At 44.7% G+C, this 24,076-nt stretch overlaps 1 protein-coding gene across 1 annotated transcript; it reads right to left on the bottom strand.

Moving 5' to 3' along the window:
- Positions 1-695: 695 nt before the first annotated feature.
- Positions 696-24,025, bottom strand: CAPSL (calcyphosine like). Its single transcript, XM_070743445.1, has 5 exons — positions 23,910-24,025; positions 19,066-19,202; positions 11,263-11,440; positions 3,654-3,863; positions 696-931 (listed from the first exon to the last, which is right to left on the bottom strand). The coding sequence occupies exons 2-5, from the start codon at positions 19,200-19,202 to the stop codon at positions 830-832; spliced, it is 627 nt and encodes a 208-aa protein (XP_070599546.1). The 5' UTR covers positions 23,910-24,025; the 3' UTR covers positions 696-829.
- Positions 24,026-24,076: the final 51 nt, after the last annotated feature.

Here is a 24,076-nt window from a genome sequence, read left to right as displayed (position 1 = left end):
TGTTGGATTTATATGCCGCCCCTCTCCGAAGACTCGGAGACTAATGCATTATGCCGCACAAAGAATTTTTTGAGATTTGGATGGATTCGAAGAACTAGCAAAAAATTGTTGAGCGACTTTCAAAACTATGGCACGGTAATGAGGCCACTAGATACAATTCACAGTTCCTGGTTCTGAATTTCCTAAACTTCCTAAACTTCTTGAACTTCTTTCAATTAACAAACAAATAAATAAATCCTCTTTTCTTCTGGCAACATGATGTTCTTTTTCAACTTCTACCAAGAATTTAGGGGAAGAAAGGAAAATAAATAAAACATGGCTGAAGAAGGTAGGCTAAGAAAGAGTCTTCTGATACAAAACAAAGGTTCTAAATGTTATCAAAAACCTCCTAACAGGTGACAATTATCTAAGTATTTCATGAGATACATTCAAGTTGAGGTTGGGAGATCCTCTGGCAGAGATGTTTTGAGTTCCAGCTCAGAGGAGTAAGATAGACCTGATAGTTTAAGTAGGTTTTTCAATGCTAGACTTGTCGCTGGAGAAAGGTTTTTTTAAAAAAACCTCTGATCCCACCACCATTTGTTCTTGGGAATGTTACTAATCTATTTGCTATGTTATCTGCACCGAGAAATCTTGCTTGCTTAAAAGTCAATTCTTCCCCAACATCAGTAGAACTAAAACAATGGACACAATGATCACAATGACAATTAAGACACTTTAATTTCTTTTGGTAAAGATTGCCAATGTCATTCCATATAGTATAACCACCGTCCTGCATTGTTGGATGAAGATGTTTAGAACAAAAAAGCACAAGAGTCATTTTAGGATATCAGATTTTCCAGGCATTTTTCATCATCACAATGAAATAGACGTCGGTATCTATTGAAGCGCTGACGCCAGCGTAATAGTTCATGAATTCCTCTGTCGTGACCTACGATAGAAGAGTTTGGAAAAAGAAAAGTTTAGTTATTTAAATAAATAAATAAATATGTAAACCGGACGTCTTCAAACTTGGCAACTTTAAGGCTTATGGACTTCAACTCCCAGAATTCTCCAGCCAGGGAGTTTGAGTCCACAAGGTCCTAAAGTTGCCATGTTTGGGGTTAAACCAGTAGCGAGTTCCTACCACTACGGATGAGGACGCCGCACCAGTAGTAAAACTGGAGTTGCACGCACAGCTTCAGGTCTCTGGCATGCACATGTGTGCACCCCAGTGAGATTTTGATTCTGTGCATGCGCAAGAAGCAAAATCTTGTGAGGAGATGTGAATGTGTGTGTGTGTGATTACGGTGATTTTTGGGGGTAAAAAGATTGCCGAAATTGCGCATGCGTGCACAGGAGTTTGCACATGGGCAGGAGCAAAATCTTGTTGGGACCACATCCATAATTCAGTGCCCGGGGAAGGCAAAAATAGTTTCCCCACCCCCTGGGGGCCCTCTGGACGCTGGAAACAGCCTGTTTCCCAACTTCTGGTGGGCCCAGTAGATTTTGTTTCGCCCTTCCCAGGCTCCCAAGGTTTCTCTGGAGCCAGAGGAAGGTAAAAATGCCCCTCCCCATCTCCCCAGAGGCTCTCTGGAAGCCAAAAATGCTCTCCCAGAGCCTCTGTGCAAGCCAAAAATCATCTGGCCAGCACACACATGCATGTTGGAGTTGAGCTAGGGCAACGGCTGCGTGCCAACAGATATGGCTCCGCATGCCATCTGTGGCACCCGTGCCATAGGTTTGCCATCACTGCCCTACACCATTTTTGACACCTTCAAGGGAGATAACTTTCAGTCATGCTTCACCAGCTGTGCATCCTTGATTCTCAGAGAAAGTAAGGTATGACACACCTTTATCCTCCCTAAAAGAGGCTAAAACATTGGGTGCGTCTTATGCTCTGAATGAAGCTTTTTTGTAAGCTTATTTTTCAGCCCTAACTAGCTGCGAACGATCTTCCCAGCTCTTATCTTGCCAGCTCTTTCATTGTTACTCTCTGCAAAGAATGTTTTCCAAGCCCTAAGTCTTTGCAGGGCTTTTTTTCATTGTTCTACTTGCTCAGAATGTTTCTTTCCAGCCCTACCCAGGTAAATGTTCCCAGCTCTTAGCGGCTTGCAAGCTCTTTCATTGTTACTCTCTGCAAAGAATGTTTTCCAAGCCTAAAGTCTGTGCAGGCTTTCCCCCACCTGCTCTACTAGCTTAGTACATTTCTTTCCAGCCCTAACCAGGTGCTAACAATGTTCCCAGCTCTTACCTGCTTGCAAGCTCTTTCATTGTTACTCTCTCCTAATAAGGTTTTTTAAAGCCCTAACCAGGGGATAAAATAATGTGCTGAAGCTGATCAGACTAAGGATGCTAGCCAGATGAACATCTGGGAAGTGGATTCTTTTCCCTATACTCCGGTGCATCATATACTTCAAAAAATACGGTAATTCTGCCAACCCCACAAAAACCCCCACCCAGTTTCCCACAGCAATAAATGTGACAACCCTGAAGTTTTGGGTCTCCAAGACTGACTGGTTGATTGGCTGGAACCTGCCTGTCTTTTCTGGACCTGGAAGTCTCCTAGATCCTAAAACCTGCCTAGGTTTACCAATATACAGTTCAATTGCACTGCTCTTACAAGAAGCATGAGGAACAATCTCATTGAAAGAAACAAGTTAAACGTGTTTTACTGGAATGCAAAATCCAAAGACTGTTAGATCTGACCGCATAATATACGAGTCCTCCCATTTTTTCCTATTAAAACCACAAGGAGTTTGTGTTTAATTTCACAATTCTAGAGCAAAATAAAACATCATTAGAGCTACAGAAACATAGTTTCCATAATCACAGTGATTTCTTTTGAAATGTAAGATATATTTCATTTTCCCATAGGAGTAAGTTGCATTCCAGGGCTATGGGGGCATAAAAAGACACAGAACTATTGAGTGTCAATATACAGTGCAAGACGCTTTCTTACTATGTCCAGTGGCTGAGGAGGAGAAGAAGGAGAAAAGATTTATGTTGATAGTTTCAGCAAATCCCTCTAAAGAAAACCAAGAGCATGTAGAACAGGGGTCCCCAAACTTTTTACACAGGGGGCCAGTTCACTGTCCCTCAGACTGTTGGAGGGCTGGACTATTAGAAAACCTATGAACAAATCCCGATGCACACTGCACATAGCTTATTTTAAAAGTAAAAAACAAAATGGGAATGTACTATTTAGAGGGAGGGAGGGAGAAGTCTGAAATTCATATATGTTTATGTTTTGTTTTTAATGTTCTTTTGTTAACATCTGATTGTAGGTTTTCTTGGCTTATAGAAAAATGTATAAAGAAAGAAGGAAGCACTTTGGCATAATGGTTAATAAGTTAGAATATAATTGGTGTACTTTTTGAAGGAACATTAAGGAGGGAATTTAATTAAAAGAAAATGAATGTAACCAGATGACAAAATTAGAAAAAACACTTTTGCAACTTTTTTGATGATTGATATTAGTTACTAACAAAATACCGCATTTTATTCATAGAAAATTAGATGGAACCCTGTGTTGTGTCACTCACCCACGGGCTGGATAAATGGCCTCAGCGGGCCACATGGGGCCCACGGGCCGTAGTTTGGGCACCGCTGATGTAGAATGTCTGACATTATTGACTTAGTTTTAGTTTGTTTTTAATCTCCTTCTCACTTACCTGTCCGTCTTTATCATAGGGTGAATCAAAGTTGTCCAGGAAAGTCCGAAAAACCTTGTCTTCACTCCATTCTCCATTTTGGTACTTGGGATGATGTTTTACATTGTAGACTCCTTGCAGATCTTCAATGGTGATGACTCCATCCCCTGTCTTATCTAGCTTTCGAAAAGCTTGCATGATGACCTCTTTCCTTGCATTAGACATAGGAGGCTAAGAAAAAGGCACAAAGCAACCTAATTTTAGGGAATATAGTACAGTGGTACCTCATGATACAAACCCCTCATCATACGAACTTTTTGAGATACGAACCCAGGGTTCGGAATTTTTTTGCCTCTTCTTATGAACTTTTTTCACCTTACGAACCTGCTAAGCTGCCACTGAGATTCCCCGGACTTTCGTTGCAAGCCACGTGCAGGTTTTTGCGACCCTGGGATCCCCTGAGGCTCCCCTCCATGGGAAACCCCACCTCCTGACTTCCGCGTTTTTGCAATGCTGTAGGGAAATCCCAGGAGGGGAATCCCAGGATCGCAAAAACGGGCGCTCTGCTGGGCAGAGTAGGGGGGACAAAAACAGGAAGAAAAGACTCATGGAGCTCAAGGGAGGAGAAAGGTGTGGGGGAGATGAGGAGAGTGAGGTGGGCAAAAACGGGAGGGAAAGGCTCACAGAGCTCAAGGGAGAAGAAAGGTGTGGGGGAGATGAGGAGAGAGAGGTGGGCAAAAACGGGAGGGAAAGGCTCATGGAGCTCAAGGGAGAAGAAAGGTGTGGGGGAGATGAGGAGAGAGGTGGGAAAAAACGGGAGGGAAAGGCTCATGGAGCTCAAGGGAGAAGAAAGGTGTGGGGGAGATGAGGAGAGAGGTGGGCAAAAACGGGAGGGAAAGGCTCACAGAGCTCAAGGGAGAAGAAAGGTGTGGGGGAGATGAGGAGAGAGAGGTGGGCAAAAACGGGAGGGAAAGGCTCACAGAGCTCAAGGGAGAAGAAAGGTGTGGGGGAGATGAGGAGAGAGAGGTGGGCAAAAATGGGAGGGAAAGGCTCACAGAGCTCAAGGGAGAAGAAAGGTGTGGGGGAGATGAGGAGAGAGGTGGGCAAAAACGGGAGGGAAAGGCTCACAGAGCTCAAGGGAGAAGAAAGGTGTGGGGGAGATGAGGAGAGAGAGGTGGGCAAAAACGGGAGGGAAAGGCTCACAGAGCTCAAGGGAGAAGAAAGGTGTGGGGGAGATGAGGAGAGAGAGGTGGGCAAAAACGGGAGGGAAAGGCTCACAGAGCTCAAGGGAGAAGAAAGGTGTGGGGGAGATGAGGAGAGAGAGGTGGGCAAAAACGGGAGGGAAAGGCTCACAGAGCTCAAGGGAGAAGGTGTGGGGGAGATGAGGAGAGAGGTGGGCAAAAACGGGAGGGAAAGGCTCACAGAGCTCAAGGGAGAAGAAAGGTGTGGGGGAGATGAGGAGAGAGGTGGGCAAAAACGGGAGGGAAAGGCTCACAGAGCTCAAGGGAGAAGAAAGGTGTGGGGGAGATGAGGAGAGAGAGGTGGGCAAAAACGGGAGGGAAAGGCTCACAGAGCTCAAGGGAGAAGAAAGGTGTGGGGGAGATGAGGAGAGAGAGGTGGGCAAAAACGGGAGGGAAAGGCTCACAGAGCTCAAGGGAGAAGAAAGGTGTGGGGGAGATGAGGAGAGAGAGGTGGGCAAAAACGAGAGGTAAAGGCTCACGGACCTCAAGGGAGAAGAAAGGTGTGGGGGAGATGAGGAGAGAGGTGGGCAAAAACGGGAGGGAAAGGCTCACGGAGCTCAAGGGAGAAGAAAGGTGTGGGGGAGATGAGGAGAGAGGTGGGCAAAAACGGGAGGGAAAGGCTCATGGAAAGGTGTGGGGGAGATGAGGAGAGAGGTGGGAAAAACGGGAGGGAAAGGCTCATGGAGCTCAAGGGAGAAGAAAGGTGTGGGGGAGATGAGGAGAGAGGTGGGAAAAAACGGGAGGGAAAGGCTCATGGAGCTCAAGGGAGAAGAAAGGTGTGGGGGAGATGAGGAGAGAGGTGGGAAAAAACGGGAGGGAAAGGCTCATGGAGCTCAAGGGAGAAGAAAGGTGTGGGGGAGATGAGGAGAGAGGTGGGAAAAAACGGGAGGGAAAGGCTCATGGAGCTCAAGGGAGAAGAAAGGTGTGGGGGAGATGAGGAGAGAGGTGGGAAAAAACGGGAGGGAAAGGCTCATGGAGCTCAAGGGAGAAGAAAGGTGTGGGGGAGATGAGGAGAGAGGTGGGAAAAAACGGGAGGGAAAGGCTCAGGGAGCTCAAGGGAGAAGAAAGGTGTGGGGGAGATGAGGAGAGAGGTGGGCAAAAACGGGAGGGAAAGGCTCACGGAGCTCAAGGGAGAAGAAAGGTGTGGGGGAGATGAGGAGAGAGGTGGGCAAAAACGGGAGGGAAAGGCTCACGGACCTCAAGGGAGAAGAAAGGTGTGGGGGAGATGAGGAGAGAGGTGGGCAAAAACGGGAGGGAAAGGCTCATGGAGCTCAAGGGAGAAGAAAGGTGTGGGGGAGATGAGGAGAGAGGTGGGAAAAAACGGGAGGGAAAGGCTCATGGAGCTCAAGGGAGAAGAAAGGTGTGGGGGAGATGAGGAGAGAGGTGGGCAAAAACGGGAGGGAAAGGCTCACGGAGCTCAAGGGAGAAGAAAGGTGTGGGGGAGATGAGGAGAGAGGTGGGCAAAAACGGGAGGGAAAGGCTCACGGACCTCAAGGGAGAAGAAAGGTGTGGGGGAGATGAGGAGAGAGGTGGGAAAAAACGGGAGGGAAAGGCTCACGGAGCTCAAGGGAGAAGAAAGGTGTGGGGGAGATGAGGAGAGAGGTGGGCAAAAACGGGAGGGAAAGGCTCATGGAGCTCAAGGGAGAAGAAAGGTGTGGGGGAGATGAGGAGAGAGGTGGGAAAAAACGGGAGGGAAAGGCTCATGGAGCTCAAGGGAGAAGAAAGGTGTGGGGGAGATGAGGAGAGAGGTGGGCAAAAACGGGAGGGAAAGGCTCACGGAGCTCAAGGGAGAAGAAAGGTGTGGGGGAGATGAGGAGAGAGGTGGGCAAAAACGGGAGGGAAAGGCTCACGGACCTCAAGGGAGAAGAAAGGTGTGGGGGAGATGAGGAGAGAGGTGGGCAAAAACGGGAGGGAAAGGCTCATGGAGCTCAAGGGAGAAGAAAGGTGTTCGCCTCAGCTTTGTCTGGCCGCCGCTTTTTTTTTTTAAGCCTTAATATTTTGGATTCTCCTAATGGGCTTGCACGCATTATTGGCTTTTCCATTGATTCCTATGGGAAACATTGTTTCATCTTACGAACTTTTCACCTTACGAACCTCATCCCAGAACCAATTAAGTTCGTAAGACAAGGTATTACTGTATTTGTCTGGCTAGCCTCCTTAGTTTGGTCGGTTTCAGCACCTTATTTAATCTCCTGGTTAGGGCTTTAAATAAATTTTATTCGGAGAGAGTAATAGTGAAAGAGCTTTCAAGCCAGTAAGAGATTGGAACATGATTAGCACCTGGAAAGAAACATTTGGAGAAAGTAGAGCAATGGGAAAAAAAACCTGCAAAGACTTAGGGCTTGGAAAACATTCTCTGCAGAGAGTAACAATGTAAGAACTTGCAAACCGGTAAGAGCTGGGAACATTGTTAGTATCTGGATAGGGTTGGAAAGAATTTATTTGGAGCAAGTAGAGCAATGGGGGGGGGGGTGGAAGCCTGCACAGACTTAGGGCTTGGAAAACATTCTTTGTAGAGAGTAACAATGAAAGAGCTTGCAAGCCACTAAGAGCCGGGAACATTATTAGTACCTGTGTGACCTTGACTCAACTGTGCAGAGCTCATTTCCCTTGCAAATAGTACTTTTTGGTAGACGTCAGTGTGTGTGAAACACTAAGATTTCTGTACCCAGAAAGACCGTCAGCATTTAACACTGATGTTGAAACACTCCACTTAGGGTGTTCCCAGCATCACCTATTAGGGATTTCCCCAAGTTATTTCCCCACATCAATAAACAAGTTTGTCCAGTAAATGCACTGATTTTGTTAGCTTTAGCAGGTAGACGAGACAGGAAACATAACCAGATGAGTTATTTCTACTCCATTGTAAAGCTACTGTATACCGACAGCGTCTTGAAAGTCTGAAAGTATATATTTTTTTCCTACTGTCTCAGCAGTCCCAACCTTTCTGGCTGGGGGGAGGAGGGGAACTGGGCCACATGAATGTCCATGCACGTAGCACTTGTGTACACATGCAGCTTTTATGAACTAGTGCCATGATGGTAAATCTATGGCACGCGTGCCACAGACCATATTTGCCAGCATGTAAGCTGTTGCCCTAGCTTAGATCCAGCATGCATGTGTGCACTGGCCAGCTGATTTTTTTGGCTCACGTGGAGGATATGGGAGGGCGTTTTCAGCCTCCGGAGGGCCTCTGGGGAGTGTGGTATGAAGAGGGCATTTTCGCCCTTCCAGGGTAGCCTCTGGAGCCTGGGGAGGATGAAAAATGGGCCTACCAGGCCAACCGGAAGTTTGGAAATGGGGCAGTAGGAGAGGGGGGTTGTGCACACTTGCATGGGGTGGGGACAGGGGTGGGCAGGAGGCAGTATGGGGTGGAACGCAGTTCCACCGGCAGAAATGAAGATGGGTGCACAGCTCCAGCTGATCGGCAGCTGTCACTTCCTGGATTACTGGTCTCGGCTTGGCTCTCCTTTTTTCTCTGCTGCTGCTGTGCTCCTCGCTTTTTTCCTCTTTCTTCCTTCCTGGCCATGGATGAGCTTCCCTCTCTCCTGCCCAGCTCCCCTCCAGCCTCACGTGGCCACCTCCCATCTGAGGTGCAAGCACATGGTGCGGGTGCAAGTGGCGCTGGCAGCATTTATGCTTCTGGCAGCACCCGTTCGTCTAGCTACCTAGCATGAGGTGGGTGGGCGACCCAAAAAAGAGAGCACGGGAAAGGTGAAGCAAATTGTCACCCCAGCGAGCAACACTGGTAAGGTTGTATGTTGAGGACTTAACAGTTTACTTGAACGATAATCGTTCAAGCCACTCCCACTTGATCACATGGCCGACAAGCCACTCCTACCCAGTCACTTGACCATTAAGCCACACCCACAAAATAAGCCATACCCACAGTATGGCAGTAAAAATTTTGGCTGCCCATTACTGAGTATGGGCTATTTTCAGGTGGGGGTTCCACTTACCGGCTGCTACTGGTACACTCTCCATGACCGTTGCGGGTGCGCACTCATCCAGCAGGGTGAAATTTGGCTTCTGTGCATGTGCAACAAGCAAAATCTCACACAAGGACGCTCTCGCGCATGAGATTTTGCTGATTTCCGGCAATTTTTTTGCTTCCACACATGTGATAAAGAAAACACCAGCGAAAATGGGTGAAATCTCACATGCAAGAGCATCCTCATGTGAGATTTCGCTTGCAGCGCAGAAGCCAAACCTCATGTGCACGCGTGCATAGAGCAAAGGGCTACCAAAATTTTTACTACCACACTGTAGGTGTGGCTTATGTGTTTTCTTTCAACATCTTTCAGTGCAAATTGGGTGTTCTAGGGTGGAGCTCCATTTTCGCTACCCCACTGCGTCCCCGTTCCCCCGCCGTCCGGGTAGTTGCCCACCCCAAGTGTGGAGATGCGTGTGTATCTCCCTTTACTTTTTACTTTGGACTCATTGTCCACTTTTTATTCCTTCTCTCTGTTTCTTTAAATATTATTACTGGATGCTGGTCCACCCATATATTTGTTCCAATCTGATTTTTTTCTACCATATTTTCTATTTCTCTACTGTTGTGGTTAGCTCTGGCCCAGCTCCTGCCCCAAGGACTGTGGATGTGGGGGAGACATCCACATGCTGCAGGCCTGTTTTGCCCCCCCAGTGGAATCTGATGATGAAGGCTCCTCTGACCAAGAAGACATGAGTGACAGGGAGGAGGAGAGTGTGGCAGACAGCTCAGAAGGAGATCAATTATCTAGCTCCTCCTTGGATTCTGAACAAGAGTTAATGATACAGCCACGCATGCGGAGAGCGATGCATAGGCAGCAACAACTGAGAGGTTATTATCAAAGAAAATGAGGCCACCTGTGGTTGAGTGGGGCTGTGGTAATTAGTGAGGCTGCTATAAATAGCAGCCTGTGGGGTTTGGCCATTGTGGAGGATTATCTGATTGTTTGTTGTGTTTCATGACTGCTTTACTGACTTTGACCTTTTGTGTGCTGATTTTCCCCCGCTTTGAAACTAAACCAGAGCAAAGTGTGTGTCACTTTGTGAAAGAAGAAGGACTGTGAATTGCCTCACAGCCTCAAGCTAAGTATCTCAGAACTGATAAGGGACTTGTACAAATTACCAGTTTGTTTGGAGACGAGTGCTCTTTGCTATACCAAAAGAGGGCTTGGTTTAAGTGAATTTTCATTATAAAGAACATTGTTTTGAATTTTCAAACGTGTGTGTGTCTGAAATTTGTACCTGTGAATTTTTTGGAGGATTCTACCAGAGAGCCCGACAGAACATCTACCTGCCCATGCCATGTCAATTCTGGACCGTGATTTTTGAGGGGGTGAAGATGTTTTCCATCTTGATGTCTCTCCTTCCATAAATATATAAATCTATACTCCCTCCCCATTTCAAAAAAGCTATTAGGTATTATCCTTTTCTCTTTGTCCCCCCCCCCCCGCCCATTTTATAATCTTTTCCTGCATCAATAAGAAGAAGAAAGGAGTAAAAGAAGAAACAGATTTCTATAAAATTTGGGACAAATGGTACCTAATTGGTTCCGCTACCTGAACCCCGATCCCAGCCTTATCTGTCCTCTTATCTGTCCATCCTCTGGTAGCATCTCTTCACCTCGTCTCCCTAAGTCCTTCCCACATACCATGGTAGAGTTGTTTATGACATAGCATGTTAATTTATTTATTATATTTATTTATTTTATTTTATTTATTTTAATTTATTTTAATTTATTTTAATTTATTTTAATTAATTAATTAATTAACTTACTTATTTACTTATTTACTTATTTACTTATTTACTTATTTACTTACTTACTTACTTACTTACTTACTTACTTACTTACTTACTTACTTACTTACTTACTTACTTATTAGATTTGTATGCCGCCCATCTCCGTAGAGTCGGGGTGGCTCACAACAACAATAAAACAATTCAAGACAAATCTAATAATTTAAAAACATTTAAAAAAACGTTATTAAAGCAAACATACACACAAACATGCCATACATTAATTGTATAGGCCCGGGGGAGATGTCTCAATTCCCCCAGGCCTGACGGCAGAGGTGGGTTTTAAGGAGTTTACGAAAGGCAAGGAGGATGAGGGCAGTTCTAATCTCAGGGGGGAGCTGGTTCCAGAGGGTCGGGGCCACCACAGAGAAGGCTCTTCCCATGGGACCTGCCAAATGACATTGTTTAGTCGACGGGACCCGGAGAAGGCCAACTCTGTGGGACCTAACCAGTCGCTGGGATTCGTGTGGCAGAAGGTGGTCCCGGAGATATTCTGGTCCGATGCCATGAACGGCTTTATAGGTCATAACCAACACTTTGAATTGTGACCGGAAGTTAATGCAATAATGTAGGAAACTATTTTTTGTTGTTGCTTAAAAACTCACTCTTAATGTTAGGAGGAATTCATCGAAGTCAATGGTTCCATTCCTATCCTTGTCAAAGATTTGAAAAATCCTTTCGGCTTCGTCTTTGTCGATCAGCACAGCGTAATCATGCAGCCCTTTCATGAACTCTTTGAAGTCAAGGGTCCTGCTATTGTTGTCATCCATGATGCGGAAAACCCTGAAGAAAAGAAGGTTGACTGTAAAGAAAAGAGTTACACAGATCAAAGAGGAAGGAAAATAGGAGAATGATGTATAAACCTAGGAAAGAAACCTTTAAGGAAAACAACAAGAGTCCTGCTTCTGAGATTTTATTTATTTAATTGGATTTGTATGCAGCCCCTCTCCGAGGACTCGGGGCGGCTCACAGCATATAAAAAAGAACAGTAATATAATCTGTTGTGGTTAGCTCTAGCCCAGCTCCTGCCCAAAGGACTGTGGATGTGGGGGAGACATCCACATGCTGCAGACCTATTTTGCCCCCGGTGGAATCTGCTGATGAAGGCTCCTCTGACCAAGAAGACATGAGTGACAGGGAGGAGGAGAGTGTGGCAGACAGCTCAGAAGGAGATCAATTATCTAGCTCCTCCTTGGATTCAGAACAAGAGTTAATGATGCAGCCACGCATGTGGAGAGCGATGCATAGGCAACAACAACTGAGAGATTATTATAAAAAAATGAGACCACCTGTGGTTGAGTAGGGCTGTGGTAATTAGTGAGGCTGCTATAAATAGTCGTTGTGTTGCATGACTGCTTTACTGACTTTGACTTTTTGTGTGCTGATTTTTCCGTGCTTGGAAACTAAACCAGAGCAAAGTGTGTTTCACTGTGAATTGCCTCACAGCTGCAAGCTAAGTATCACAGGACTGATAAGGGACTTGTATAAATTACCAGTTTGTTTGGAGACGAGTGCTCTTTGCTATACCAAAAGAGGGCTTAGGTTAAGTGAATTTTCATTATAAAGAACATTGTTTTGAATTTTCAAACGTATGTATGTCTGAAATTTGTACCTGTGAATTTTTGGGAGGATTCTACCAGAGAGCCCGACAGAACATAATCCAATTAGTACTACAATATTAAAAACAATTAGAAAGAGAAGATTAACCTTAAAAATACAGTATATATATCAAGACATTTGGCTCAGAGATGGGTTCTACTTACCTTCCCTATCGGTTTGCATCGCAATGGAAATGAACTTCCTGGAAATCATCTTCTGCGCATGCACAGGAGCCTTTGCACATGGACAGAGTGGTTTCTTGCAAGCCGTGGCAACTAGAGGACCCGTTTGGGAATGCTGTAGCCATGAGCGGTGCCAAATTTCCACTACCGGTTCTAAAGAACCATTCCGAACTGGCCACAATCCACCACTGATTTGGCCGTATAGCAGATCACAATGGGAGTTCACAGTTTCAGGTGCTAAATATTGTATAGTTTGAATGTTTATGTTACTTCTGTCCCAGCGATGAGCCCCCCCCCCCCCAAGAAATAGATCCACACAAATGGATTTGACAAGATTTAAGCATGTAATACTAGTCGTTTAGTAGCAGGGAGGTGTAAATATTTAAAATACATCAGCAAAACAAGAAATAAGTCCATTCGGTCTCAGCTGTTCATTAGAGACTCAAGCAGTAAATCAAATTCCCCAATTACCTCTCTTTGATCAACCGTTAACATGACTCACTCTGAATTGGCAGGAAGCCTGGAGACAAAGATTCCACTTTCTGTGAATTTGTAATTCAACATAAATAGTCCAAGAGCCAGATCCCATTTGGTACATTCAAAAGTTGACATCCACACTGGCTCATCACGAGGCTCAAAAGGTGTGGCCAAGTGTTCTAGAGATCTATTCAGGCAGAGACCTCCTCTTGCTCAGCCACTCATGCCTTCTGGCAACTCTGCGTACCCTAGCATCAAGAAGAGACCCCTCCTCTTCTCCTGAGTCACTCATGTGCACCTCTGCAGATGCACCAGGCCCTGGTTGGCTTTCAGCCCCTGACCCCACATCTTCTCTGACCTCCTCACTATCAGACTCGAGTGCAAAGTACACTGGCCTAGGATACCAACCCAAACTCAATCCTCAGAATCTGTGATCAGCTGCACAGGACGCAGATGGGCCACAACTTCTATAGCAACTACTTTGAGCAACTCGTACTGAACCAAACCAAACCCCATCTTTACCTGATATAGAGTGGTATTTCTACTCTTAAGCAAAAAAGAGGTATGTGCAGATATAGTAAACATGTGTCAACCTACACATCCTTGAATTGGACCCAAATAATAATAATAATAATAATAATAATAATAATAATAATAATAATAATAATAATAATAATAATAATAATAATAATAATAATAATAATTATTATTATTATTATTATTATTATTATTATTATTATTATTATTTAGATTTGTATGCCGCCCCTCTCCGAAGACTCGGGGCGGCTCTCAACAATAACAAAAACAATATAATAGTAATACAAATCTATTATTTTTTTTAAAAGTATATATAAAACCCAACAATTAAAACCATACAACAAAGAGCAGTATTTGGACATGTATGAAAAATCTAACTAGCAATCAATCAATTGAAAAACCAGTTGGAGTAAGATCAATGTGGCACAGACAAATGATCCATTTGGAGTATTCATCTCTCATGTGGATACAATGGCTTTCCCCCTGAAAAGTTAGATCAGCAATCCTGGATTTTTTTCATTTATTTTAATGACCCTGTAATCCCTTCCGTTGGGGTGGAGTCAGGGAAATTGAATGGCGCTAAGCATTTACTGGCTGGATACCCTTCCTGACACCTATGTGAAGCTCACAGCAGATATTTTCTCTTTGTGCCGAGAGCGAGAAACAATTGCCAGTACATAGGATCAAACTCACAGCCTCTTGGCCACCACACTGCTCAGATCAGCAATCCTGAGTATGAGTGTATATATTAATGTACCCTTATTTCTAATTTTACATACCCTTGGCTTGAACTACTTTTTGCTACTCTTGTTGGGGAGCTAATTGCAATCGTCCTGGATACAAGGCAAATTATCTTCGATGGTGTTCCAAATCCAAGGAGGAGCTAGATAATTGATCTCCTTCTGAGCTGTCTGCCACACTCTCCTCCTCCCTGTCACTCATGTCTTCTTGGTCAGAGGAGCCTTCATCAGCAGATTCCACCGGGGGCAAAACAGGCCTGCAGCATGTGGATGTCTCCCCCACATCCACAGTCCTTGGGGCAGGAGCTGGGCCAGAGCTAACCACAACAGATGGTAACATCTGATTTAATTGGCTACTAGATGGGTCTATCAGAACATAAGCAGTGCCCTGCTAAATTAGACTTCCAGCCCATTTAGCCTAGCAGTCTGTTCTCACAGTGACCGTGAGGTTCCAGGTCTTGACCTCCAAGCTTTTTATTTTATGTTCTGGTTCTTTTTGCCAATGCCAACAGAGCACTTGTTGGTTAAGTTTTGAAGTTGCCAGTTATCAGGCCATTGTGATACAATGGTCAGTGATGGCGGATCTTTTTTTCCTCGGGTGCTGAAAGAGCCTGCATGTGTGCTATCATGCATGTGCGAGTGCCCACACCCATAATTCAATGCCTGGGGATGGTGAAAACAGCTCCCCCCAATTCTCCGGAGGGCCTCTGGAGGCCGGAAATGGCAGGTTTCCCAACTTCTGGTGGGTCTGGTAGGCTCGTGTTTCACCCTCTCCAGACTCCAAAGGCTTCCCTGGAGCTGGGTGAGGGTAAAAATGCCCTCCTCCATCCTCCTGGAGGCTCTCTGGAAGCCAAAACATCCTCCCAGAGTCTCTGTGCAAGCCAAAAATCATCTGGCTGGCATATACATGCGCGTTGGAGCTGAGCTTGGCTCTCGTGCCAACAGATATGGCTTCGTGTACCACCTGTGGCACCCATGCCATAGGTTCACCATCAATGATCTAGGTCTTTTTGAAAGGTAGTATTGTCGGTGATGTTGAATACTATTCTATTCTATTCTATTCTACTCTATTCTCTTCTGTTCCATTCCATTCCGTTCCGTTCTGTTCTATTTACTATAAATTATATAAATTCTATTCTATTCTATTCTATTCTAGCTCTTCTGTTCCATTCCATTCCATTCCGTTCCGTTCTGTTCTATTTACTATAAATTAGAAGATGAGTAAATGTGGGCACTTTCAATTTTAATATTCTTGTTATGGAATTTTTCCTATTAAGATGTTTGTTTGCTTAGCCTTAAAAAAAAATTTTTTTACACAAGGAGCAACTTTTGTAGTCTAGAAACCAAGATGATAGAACGACTTAGACATCTATCTATAAAAATTCAATACAGGTCAGTGACTATGGAGATTCTCGGTCATCCAGGCCATGGTTGTCCCAAAGGTGCTTTTTTCAAGAGGCGACTGGACTTTTTCGGTTTTTCCTCGAAGACGTTTCGCTTCCCATCCAAGGAAGCGAAATCTCTTTGAGGAAAAACAAAAATGTTTGCCACTTTAAAAATCACCTTTGGGTTAAATACAGTTCAATACACAATAAGCACAAGTTATTCACAGAACACACAAATCTGTCATTCTGAAACTTTTTTAGTTTCCAGATAAAAACTGTATCGTGCAATTAACCTCCTTTGACCACAGATTTATTTTTCACTAGATGGCATCAAGAATAATTTGTTCTTGGATATCTTTGCTATCATCTTGTCATAATCTGGAACTTTCCATCCAAATATGAGTAATAGCGTTGTGGCCTGCCAGTGGCCTGTGTTAGCTGGTAGCTGATTCCGACAGAGATGAAGTTGGTATGGTGATTTGCCAGCTGCCTGTGAAGCTGGCACCCAAGTCAGACAGTGAGGAGGCTGGAGAAGACTTGGTACCAGAGACAGAGATTCAGCCAGGGCCTTCAGAACCTCCAGAGACTGTCATGAGGCAGAAGAGGAGGTGCCTGTTCTCAATGCGTGCAAGAGCAGAGCTGCTAAAAGGCAGAAATGGCTCCTCAAGAGAAGGACTACTCGGGAGTAAGACTTGGGGATAATTGGTTGTTCCCACAGCTTATTTAAGTGAGGAAAGGGACCAGCTAATTTGCAGGAAACCATTTCATTCATTCCCGTTAGTCTTTGACTTAAAAACTCCTGTTCGGCTCTTGTTTGAAAAAAGTCCAGTTTCCTACAAATTGCTTTTGGGCATTTTGTCAACAACAGTAGGAGAAGGACTACTCAAGAGTAAGGCTTGGGGATAATTGGCCATTCCCACAGCCTATTTAAGTGAGGAAAGGGACCAGCTAATTTGCAGGAAACCATTTCATTCATTCCCATTAGTCTTTGACTTGAAAACTCCTGTTTAGCTCTTGTTTGAAAAAAGTACAGTTTCCTACAAATTGCTTCTGGGCATTTTGCCAACAACAGTAAGATTGAGTGGCTTATTTTCTGTTATCAGACAGACTCTGAGTTTTTGTTGCTTAGACTATTGACAGCTGTTATGAAGGATTATTTACAGTGGTTACACAGAACAGACTGATCTACTATTTAATTGACTTTAAAAATGACAACTAAGAAAGTTAATTAGCAGTTTGTAATTATTAAAACGAGGTTTAATAATGGCAATAGTCCAAGATGTCAGCCTCTCTGCATTATTCTTCATATCTTCATTGCATCGGCTGCCATTAGGAAATGGGGGTGGGGGGAGGCATTCAGGATTTGGGGGGGAAGCATGCTGGAGGAGCCCATGGGAGTTTTGATTTTGTATGAGAAAGGGGGGAGTTGCAGGCTGGCACAGATGCGCAGAGCAGATCTGCCTATCATCAACTCAAGGTTAATGGCTTGTGCAGTCCAGAAGTTTGAAACGCCAGCAAAGATGCACCTACCTGATGCTTGTGGACATTTTGGATTGGGTAGACTTCTAAAGGGGGATGTTGGGGTACTTTGTAATAGGCATCTTGTGGGCCTTTTTCTTCAGACTTTGCTTTTTTTCCCATTGCATTCACTTCTGATTTAGTGAAAGTGCTCTTTCAAGTTCAAAATGGACTCTTGAGTTTTACTTTCCTAAAAGCAAAATAGACCTGACAAGAACCTAGAGTCTGTCTGATATGCCCTGAAGCAATTTTTTAGTTGTTTATTTATTTGTTTGTTTGTTTGCTTGTTAGATTTGTATGCCGCCCCTCTCCAAAGATCCTTCTCCTGAGGAGCCATTCCTGCCTTTTGGAAGCTCTGTGCTCATGTGCATTGAGAGCAGGCTCCTCCTCCTCCTCTTCCTCTTCCTCTACCCTCATGACAGTGTCTGGAAGTTCTGAAGGCCGTGGCTGAAGCCCTGGCCTCGAGCACCAGGTTTTTTCCAGCCTCCTCACTGTCTAACTCTCACTCATAAGTGCTAATGTGTCCTAGTGTGTTTTTATCTTTTCTATCTCTACTTTATCCTTATATTATGTTAAACATACTACAATACAATACTATATTTGTATGACAAATAAAAATAAATAAAAAATAAAATAACTTGGGTGTCAGCTGCACAGGCCACTGGCAAATCACCACACCAACCTCATCTGTCGGACTCAGCTACCAGCTGCATAGGCCATTGGTAGACCACAAGAAGTAGCACTAGAAAACTTCCTTCCTTCCTTCCTTCCTTCCTTCCTTCCTTCCTCTATCCCTCCCTCCCTTCCTTTCCTCTCCCTCTTTTCCCTCCCTCCCTCCTTCCTTCCTCCTCCCTCCCTTCCTTTCCTCTCCCTCTCTTTTCCCTCCCTCCACCTTCCTTCCTTCCTCCTCCCTTCCTCCATCCCTCCCTTCCTTCCTTCTCCCTCTCTTTTCCCTCCCTCCTCCTTCCTTCCTTCCTCCTCCCTTCCTCCATCTCTCCCTTCCTTCCTTTCTTCTCCCTCTCTTTTCCCTCCCTCCTCCTTCCTTCCTTCCTCCTCCCTTCCTCCATCCCTCCCTTCCTTCCTTTCCTCTCCCTCTCTTTTCCCTCCTTCCTCCCTTCCATCCTTACTTCCTCCCTCCCTCCTCCCTTCCTCCATCCTTCCCTTCCTTCCTTTCCTCTCCCTCTCTTTTCCCTCCCTCCTCCTCCCTTCCTTCCTCCTCCCTTCCTCCATCTCTCCCTCCCTTCCTTTCCTCTCCCTCTCTTTTCCCTCCCTCATCCTCCCTTCCTTCCTCCTCCCTCCCTCCCTCTCCTCCCCATTCAGGTCTTTTTATCTTTTTCTTAATCATGTTTCTTGAATGTTTTAAAAATGTAAAAGTAAACATGAGTGCAAAGAAGACATAAGAGTGTGAAGAAAAGCTAGCTATGTGTCTTTCTGTGTGTGCACAGATAAACAATTAATCTGATTACTGTCATTCCATACATTTCTCCCCTTCCCTTGGAAGACATGCTTCCTTATCAGTTGCAAACAGCTCTGGAGGAGACCTCTATAAAGCACGGAGGCAAAGGCTTTAAGGAACATCATCATTCACTGTCCACAAGGCAAAACACAAGCCTCTCATGCATTGAATCAGCAATAAAATTCTGTATTCTCCAATGAGATGTAACTTGATGACTAATGGTACTGGGTGATAATAAAAGGAAGGGCCAGGCTTTGTCCTTGGAGAAGTGCCTTCCCAGATGATGCGATGGTGCGTCCTGCCTCCTATTGACGACACCCAGTGCCAGGATGGCTCCGGCAATAAATTGGAACTTTGAGGAGTACTTTGACTTGGACTGTGATTGAGCTTAGATGCTACCTGGAACCTTGACAGCTGAACTCGCTAGTTTAGGGATGCAGGGTCTACCACCCTGTGTGTGTCTGGCTGTTTCCAGACTTGTCCTCATTATCATCTGTTTCATGGATCCATTTACCTGCCCAGGCCTTTGATGCCTGCTGAGCCCCTGGCCAGGCACTGAAGGCGTAGCCTCTCGATGGGATCGCTGGTGTTGGCAAGTCTTTTCTTGGCTTGGATGGACATTTCCCTGTCATGTCTTGCAGTGCCCGCCATCTAGGGAAAAAAAGGGAAGTCAGTCATCTTATTTATTTGTTTGTTTGTTTGTTTATTTACTTATTTATTTATTAGATTTGTATGCCGCCCCTCTCCATAGACTCGGGGCGGCTCACAACATATAATAAAACAATTCACAACATGTTGTGGTTAGCTCTGGCCCAGCTCCTGCCCCAAGGACTGTGGATGTGGGGGAGACATCCACATGCTGCAGGCCTGTTTTGCCCCCAGTGGAATCTGATGATGAAGGCTCCTCTGACCAAGAAGACATGAGTGACAGGGAGGAGGAGAGGGTGGCAGACAGCTCAGAAGGAGATCAATTATCTAGCTCCTCCTTGAATTCAGAACAAGAGTGAATGATACAGCCACGCATGCGGAGAGCGATGCATAGGCAACAACAACTGAGAGATTATTATCAAAGAAAATGAGGCCACCTGTGGTTGGGTGGGGCTGTGGTAATTAGTGAGGCTGCTATAAAGAGAAGCCTGTGGGTTTGGCCATTCTGGAGGGTTATCTGATCGTTGTGTTTCGTGACTGCTTTACTGACTTTTTGTGTGCTGATTTTTCCCCATTGTGAAACTAAACCAGAGCAAAGTGTGTTTCACTTTGTGAAAAAAGAAGGACTGTGAATTGCCTCACAGCTGCAAGCTAAGTATCACAGAACTGATAAGGGACTTGTACAAATTACCAGTTTGTTTGGAGATGAGTGCTCTTTGCTATACCAAAAGAGGGTTTAGTTTAAGTGAATTTTCATTATAAAGAACATTGTTTTGAATTTTCAAACGTGTGTGTGTCTGAAATTGTCTCTGTGCATTTGTGGGAGGATTCTATCAGAGAGCTCGACAGAACACAACAAATCTAATAAATTAAATTTTTTTAAAACCCCATTATTAAACCAGATATACACACAGACATACCATACATAAATTGTATAGGCCCGGGGGAGGGGGGGAATGCCTCAATTCCCCCATGCCTGACGGCAGAGGTGAGTTTTAAGGAGTTTACGGAAGGCAAGGAGAGTGGGGGCAGTTCTAATCTCCGGGGGGAGCTGGTTCCAGAGAGCTGGGGCCGCCACAGAGAAGGCTCTTCCCCTGGGACCCGCCAGATGACATTGTTTAGTCGACGGGACCTGGAGAAGGCCAATTCTTGGGACCTAATCGGTGGCTGGGATTTGTGCGGCAGAAGGCGGTCCTGGAGATATTCTGGTCCGATGCCATGAAGGGCTTTATAGGTCATAACCAACACTTTGAATTGTGACCGGAAATTGATCGGTAACCAATGCAGACTGCGGAGTGTCTTAGAATATGGAACAGAGAATAAAAGGTTCTTGATAACTTCCCTTGATGGAGCACCCATAACTTCTGGAGGTAAGCTGTTCTCATGATTAATTGTTCATTCTCTCAGAAAATTTCTCCTTCCTTCTAGGTTGGATCTGTGTTATGGTCTTCCCAGCAGTCGGCTGCTGCATGGATGGTCCGGTGCGCAGTCCCAGTTGGAAAAATGTAGATGCGCATGCATCTCTGCATTTCTAATGCATGCACACAATGGCCATGCAAGACTCAGCTTCTGCGCATGCGCAGGAAGCAAAATAGTGTGAGAGGATGTTCTTGCACATGAGATTTTGCCGATTCTTGGCCTTTCCCCCCCCCTTCCTTGCATGGACGGAAGCAAAGAAATATCTGAGAATCAGTGAAATCTTGCGCGCATAAGCGTCATCATGCAAGATTTTGCTTTCTGCACATGCACAGAAGCCAAATCTCATGCCAGTGTGCACATGTGCACACGCCGGATGCACCTGAGCCCGTTGCCAGGAACACACTGATAGAATCAGCAATGGGCAGCCCATCACTTGGTCTTCCATCTGTTTATTCTTGTCCTGCCCTCAAGTGCTTTGGAGATTAGATCAAAGCTCTGCCTTCTCTCTGTTACCCCTCAAGTACAGCCATATCACCCCTATTTCTCTTTATTAGAAAATGAGTAAATTTTACTAGTCTTCTCTTTATTAGACTAGACCAGGGGTCGGCAACCTGTGGCTCTGGAGCCGCATGTGGCTCTTTCATCCCTCTGCTGCAGATCCCTGTTGCCAGTCGGTACCACAATTTTGAGAGGAGCTTCTGGTTTAGGGAAGGGAGGAAATCAGGGCGTGCCAGGAGGAAACTCTATGGCAAGGGGCGGGTTTTCTGGTCAGCTCGACAATTGATAGGGCTTCCAATTACGACTGGTAGAGGAAAAAGGATGCCACGTTAGGAGGAAACTCTATGGCAAGGGGCGGGTTTTCTGGTCAGCTCGACAATTGATAGGGCTTCTGGTTAGGACTGGTAGAGGAAAAAGGATGCCACACTAGGAGGAGACTCTATGGCAAGGGGCGGGTTTTCTGGTCAGCTCGACAATTGATAGGGCTTCCTGTTAGGACTGGTAGAGGAAATAGGATGCCATGTTAGGAGGAGACTCTATGGCAAGGGGCGGGTTTTCTGGTCAGCTCGACAATTGATAGGGCTTTCGGTTAGGACTGGTAGAGGAAAAAGGATGCCACACTAGGAGGAGACTCTGTGGTGGGGGAACCAGACCAGTTAGCTCCAGAATTGAATGGTGAGATTCTGGTTAGGACCTTTGTGGCTCTCTGAGTGTTTAAGGTTGCCGACCCTTGGACTAGACATACCTAGTTCCCTCAATCGTTCATCATAAGGTTTAGCCTTCAGACCTCTTATTATCTTTGTTGCTTTTCTCTGTATTCTTCCTAAGGCCTCAACATCTGTAAAAAATTTAAAAGGCAAAGAATCTAAGAGGGAGGGAGGACGAGAGAAAATATGAATATAGATGGAGAAGTGAATAGATTTGACAAACAAATAAATGGATAAGATCTTTGCATTTTGGTATCACCGAGAAATTAGCAGCTCTGTAGTGGACATTCATTCCTTGTCTCCAAATGATGGCTTCTCAGATCCAGATGACTGCTGGATTTGCTACTGTATGGGGAGCATTTGGAGAGAAACCTTCTGTTCCTTCTCTCTCTCTAGATTAACAGAGGTCTTCAAACTTGGCAACTTTAAAGTTTTTGGACTTCAACTCCCAGAATTCTCCAGCCAGCATAGCTAGCTTTAGAATTCTGGGAGCTGAAGTCCACAAGCCTTAAAGTTGCCAAGTTTTGGGTTGTCTAGAAGATCTCCTTCTAACAATTTATACAAGTGCAAACTTAACTTTGCCGAAGTAAAACCAGAAAAAGAACATTCCAGCAGGTTTGCTTATTATGCGCCAGGGTGACGCAGCAGGTAGAATGATGTACTGCAAGCCACTGAAGCTGACTGTGGATCTGTAGGTCAGCAGTTCAAATCTCATCACCGGCTCAAGGTTGACTCAGCCTTCCATCCTTCCGAGGTGGGTAAAATGAGGACCCGGATTGTGGGGGCAATATGCTGGCTCTGTTAAAACGTGCTATTGCTAACAGGTTGTAAGCCACCCTGAGGCTAAGGAGAAGGGCGGCATTAAAAAATTGAATAAATAAAATAAAATAAATAAATTACATTTTATGGAATGGGTGCATCTGTGCTTGTATGCGTGCAAAATAGCAACCATAAAATGTAGAGCATTCATTTCATAATGTCTCCATAAAGCCTTTATAATCTGATAGCATCAATCTGAAAAGTCGCCCTGCAAAGCACTTCGTTTCCTCCTTAACGTATAAGAGATCTCAAACAATCTGGCAATGTCAGTGAAGCAAAGATTTTTTTTTAACACAGTATTTAATGCTCGTCTGTCCTTTAAAAAAAAAAATATCATGATTTTTTTTCTATTTTATCTCACAAAGATTGAACTAATCTTTTGGGTTTCTGTACATTATAAAATTTTATCTGTCGTCTATTTAAATTGAGTGGTTCAACATCTCAGAAGGTGCCTGGCTGGAAAAAAAAACACTTTAACCACAATTTAACAATTTTACGTCAAGCAAATCTGCCCTGTACAACAAAGGCTCTCTCGCATCACCCAACATCACGTTCTCCCGAATCTCAAAGTCACATCTCAAAGTTGCAATTATTCTGAGTTGGCTGCGTGTTTCTTTTTTCTTTTTGACTCTCCATAACGTGTACAATTTACTATCCCAGATGCATAGTTCCAAGCTGAGCAGTGAGCAATCGCTCACTTAAAAATCATCATCAACTCAGAGTTTTCCAAACCTGCCCAGAAGCCGAGAGGGAAAGAGTGAGAGGGAAGGAGAGAGAGAGAGGAAGAGAGGAAGAGAGAGAAACAGATAGAAAAAAAGAGAGGAAGGAAAAGAGAAAGAAAAAGAATGGGAGTAAGGAAGAGAGAAAGAAAATCAAAATCTAGTTTGAAACTAGCTCAACTATTTAAGTGGCATTTTGATATTGATAGTTGCCCTATTATGAGCTCACTGTTATAGACACACAGTACAGTATTTTATTTTGAAATTCTCTGAGGCAAAACAGGGTGGGTTTTTTGTTTGTTTGTTTGTTTATTTATTATTTCTGTGCCGCCCAGTCCCAAAGGGACTGCCGCTCAGACACTATACTTTTCCGCCCACCCCCCAAAAAATTAGAGGGAACACTGCCCAGATGTCTTTCTTTTTTAAATTGCACAAACTTTCTCAATAGGCCATGCCTTAGCAGCAAAGAGGGGAACGATAGGGATATAAATGACACAGCAACTTCTGGAAGCCAGTTGAAGGGGAATGAAAATAAAGCGTTTGGTTACCTTGAATCTGTCACCTGTTGCTTCCTCCTGAAACTATGGACGCTTTCTTGTAGAGAAAATAGGCCAATCTCTTCCTTGTGCTTCCTCGCTTCTCCTGGCCTACACCTTCCTCCCCTGATTGGGCTTTGGGGGAAGAATGAATGCAAAAACCAACAGGCAGAGAACCC

Source organism: Erythrolamprus reginae, chromosome 2 (assembly GCF_031021105.1).
Source record: "Erythrolamprus reginae isolate rEryReg1 chromosome 2, rEryReg1.hap1, whole genome shotgun sequence".
Lineage (NCBI taxonomy): Eukaryota > Metazoa > Chordata > Lepidosauria > Squamata > Dipsadidae > Erythrolamprus > Erythrolamprus reginae.
This window is presented reverse-complemented; position numbering and strand designations above follow the sequence as displayed.

Excerpts from the sequence above, each read along its gene's own strand:
- CAPSL (XM_070743445.1), bottom strand. The coding sequence starts at position 19,202 with ATGGCGGGCACTGCAAGACATGACAGGGAAATGTCCATCCAAGCCAAG. Across the intron at positions 11,441-19,065 it reads GGCATCAAAGGCCTGGGCAG|GGTTTTCCGCATCATGGATG; the intron begins GTAAATGGATCC and ends TCTTTTCTTCAG. Across the intron at positions 3,864-11,262 it reads AATTCCTCCTAACATTAAGA|CCTCCTATGTCTAATGCAAG; the intron begins GTGAGTTTTTAA and ends CCTTTTTCTTAG.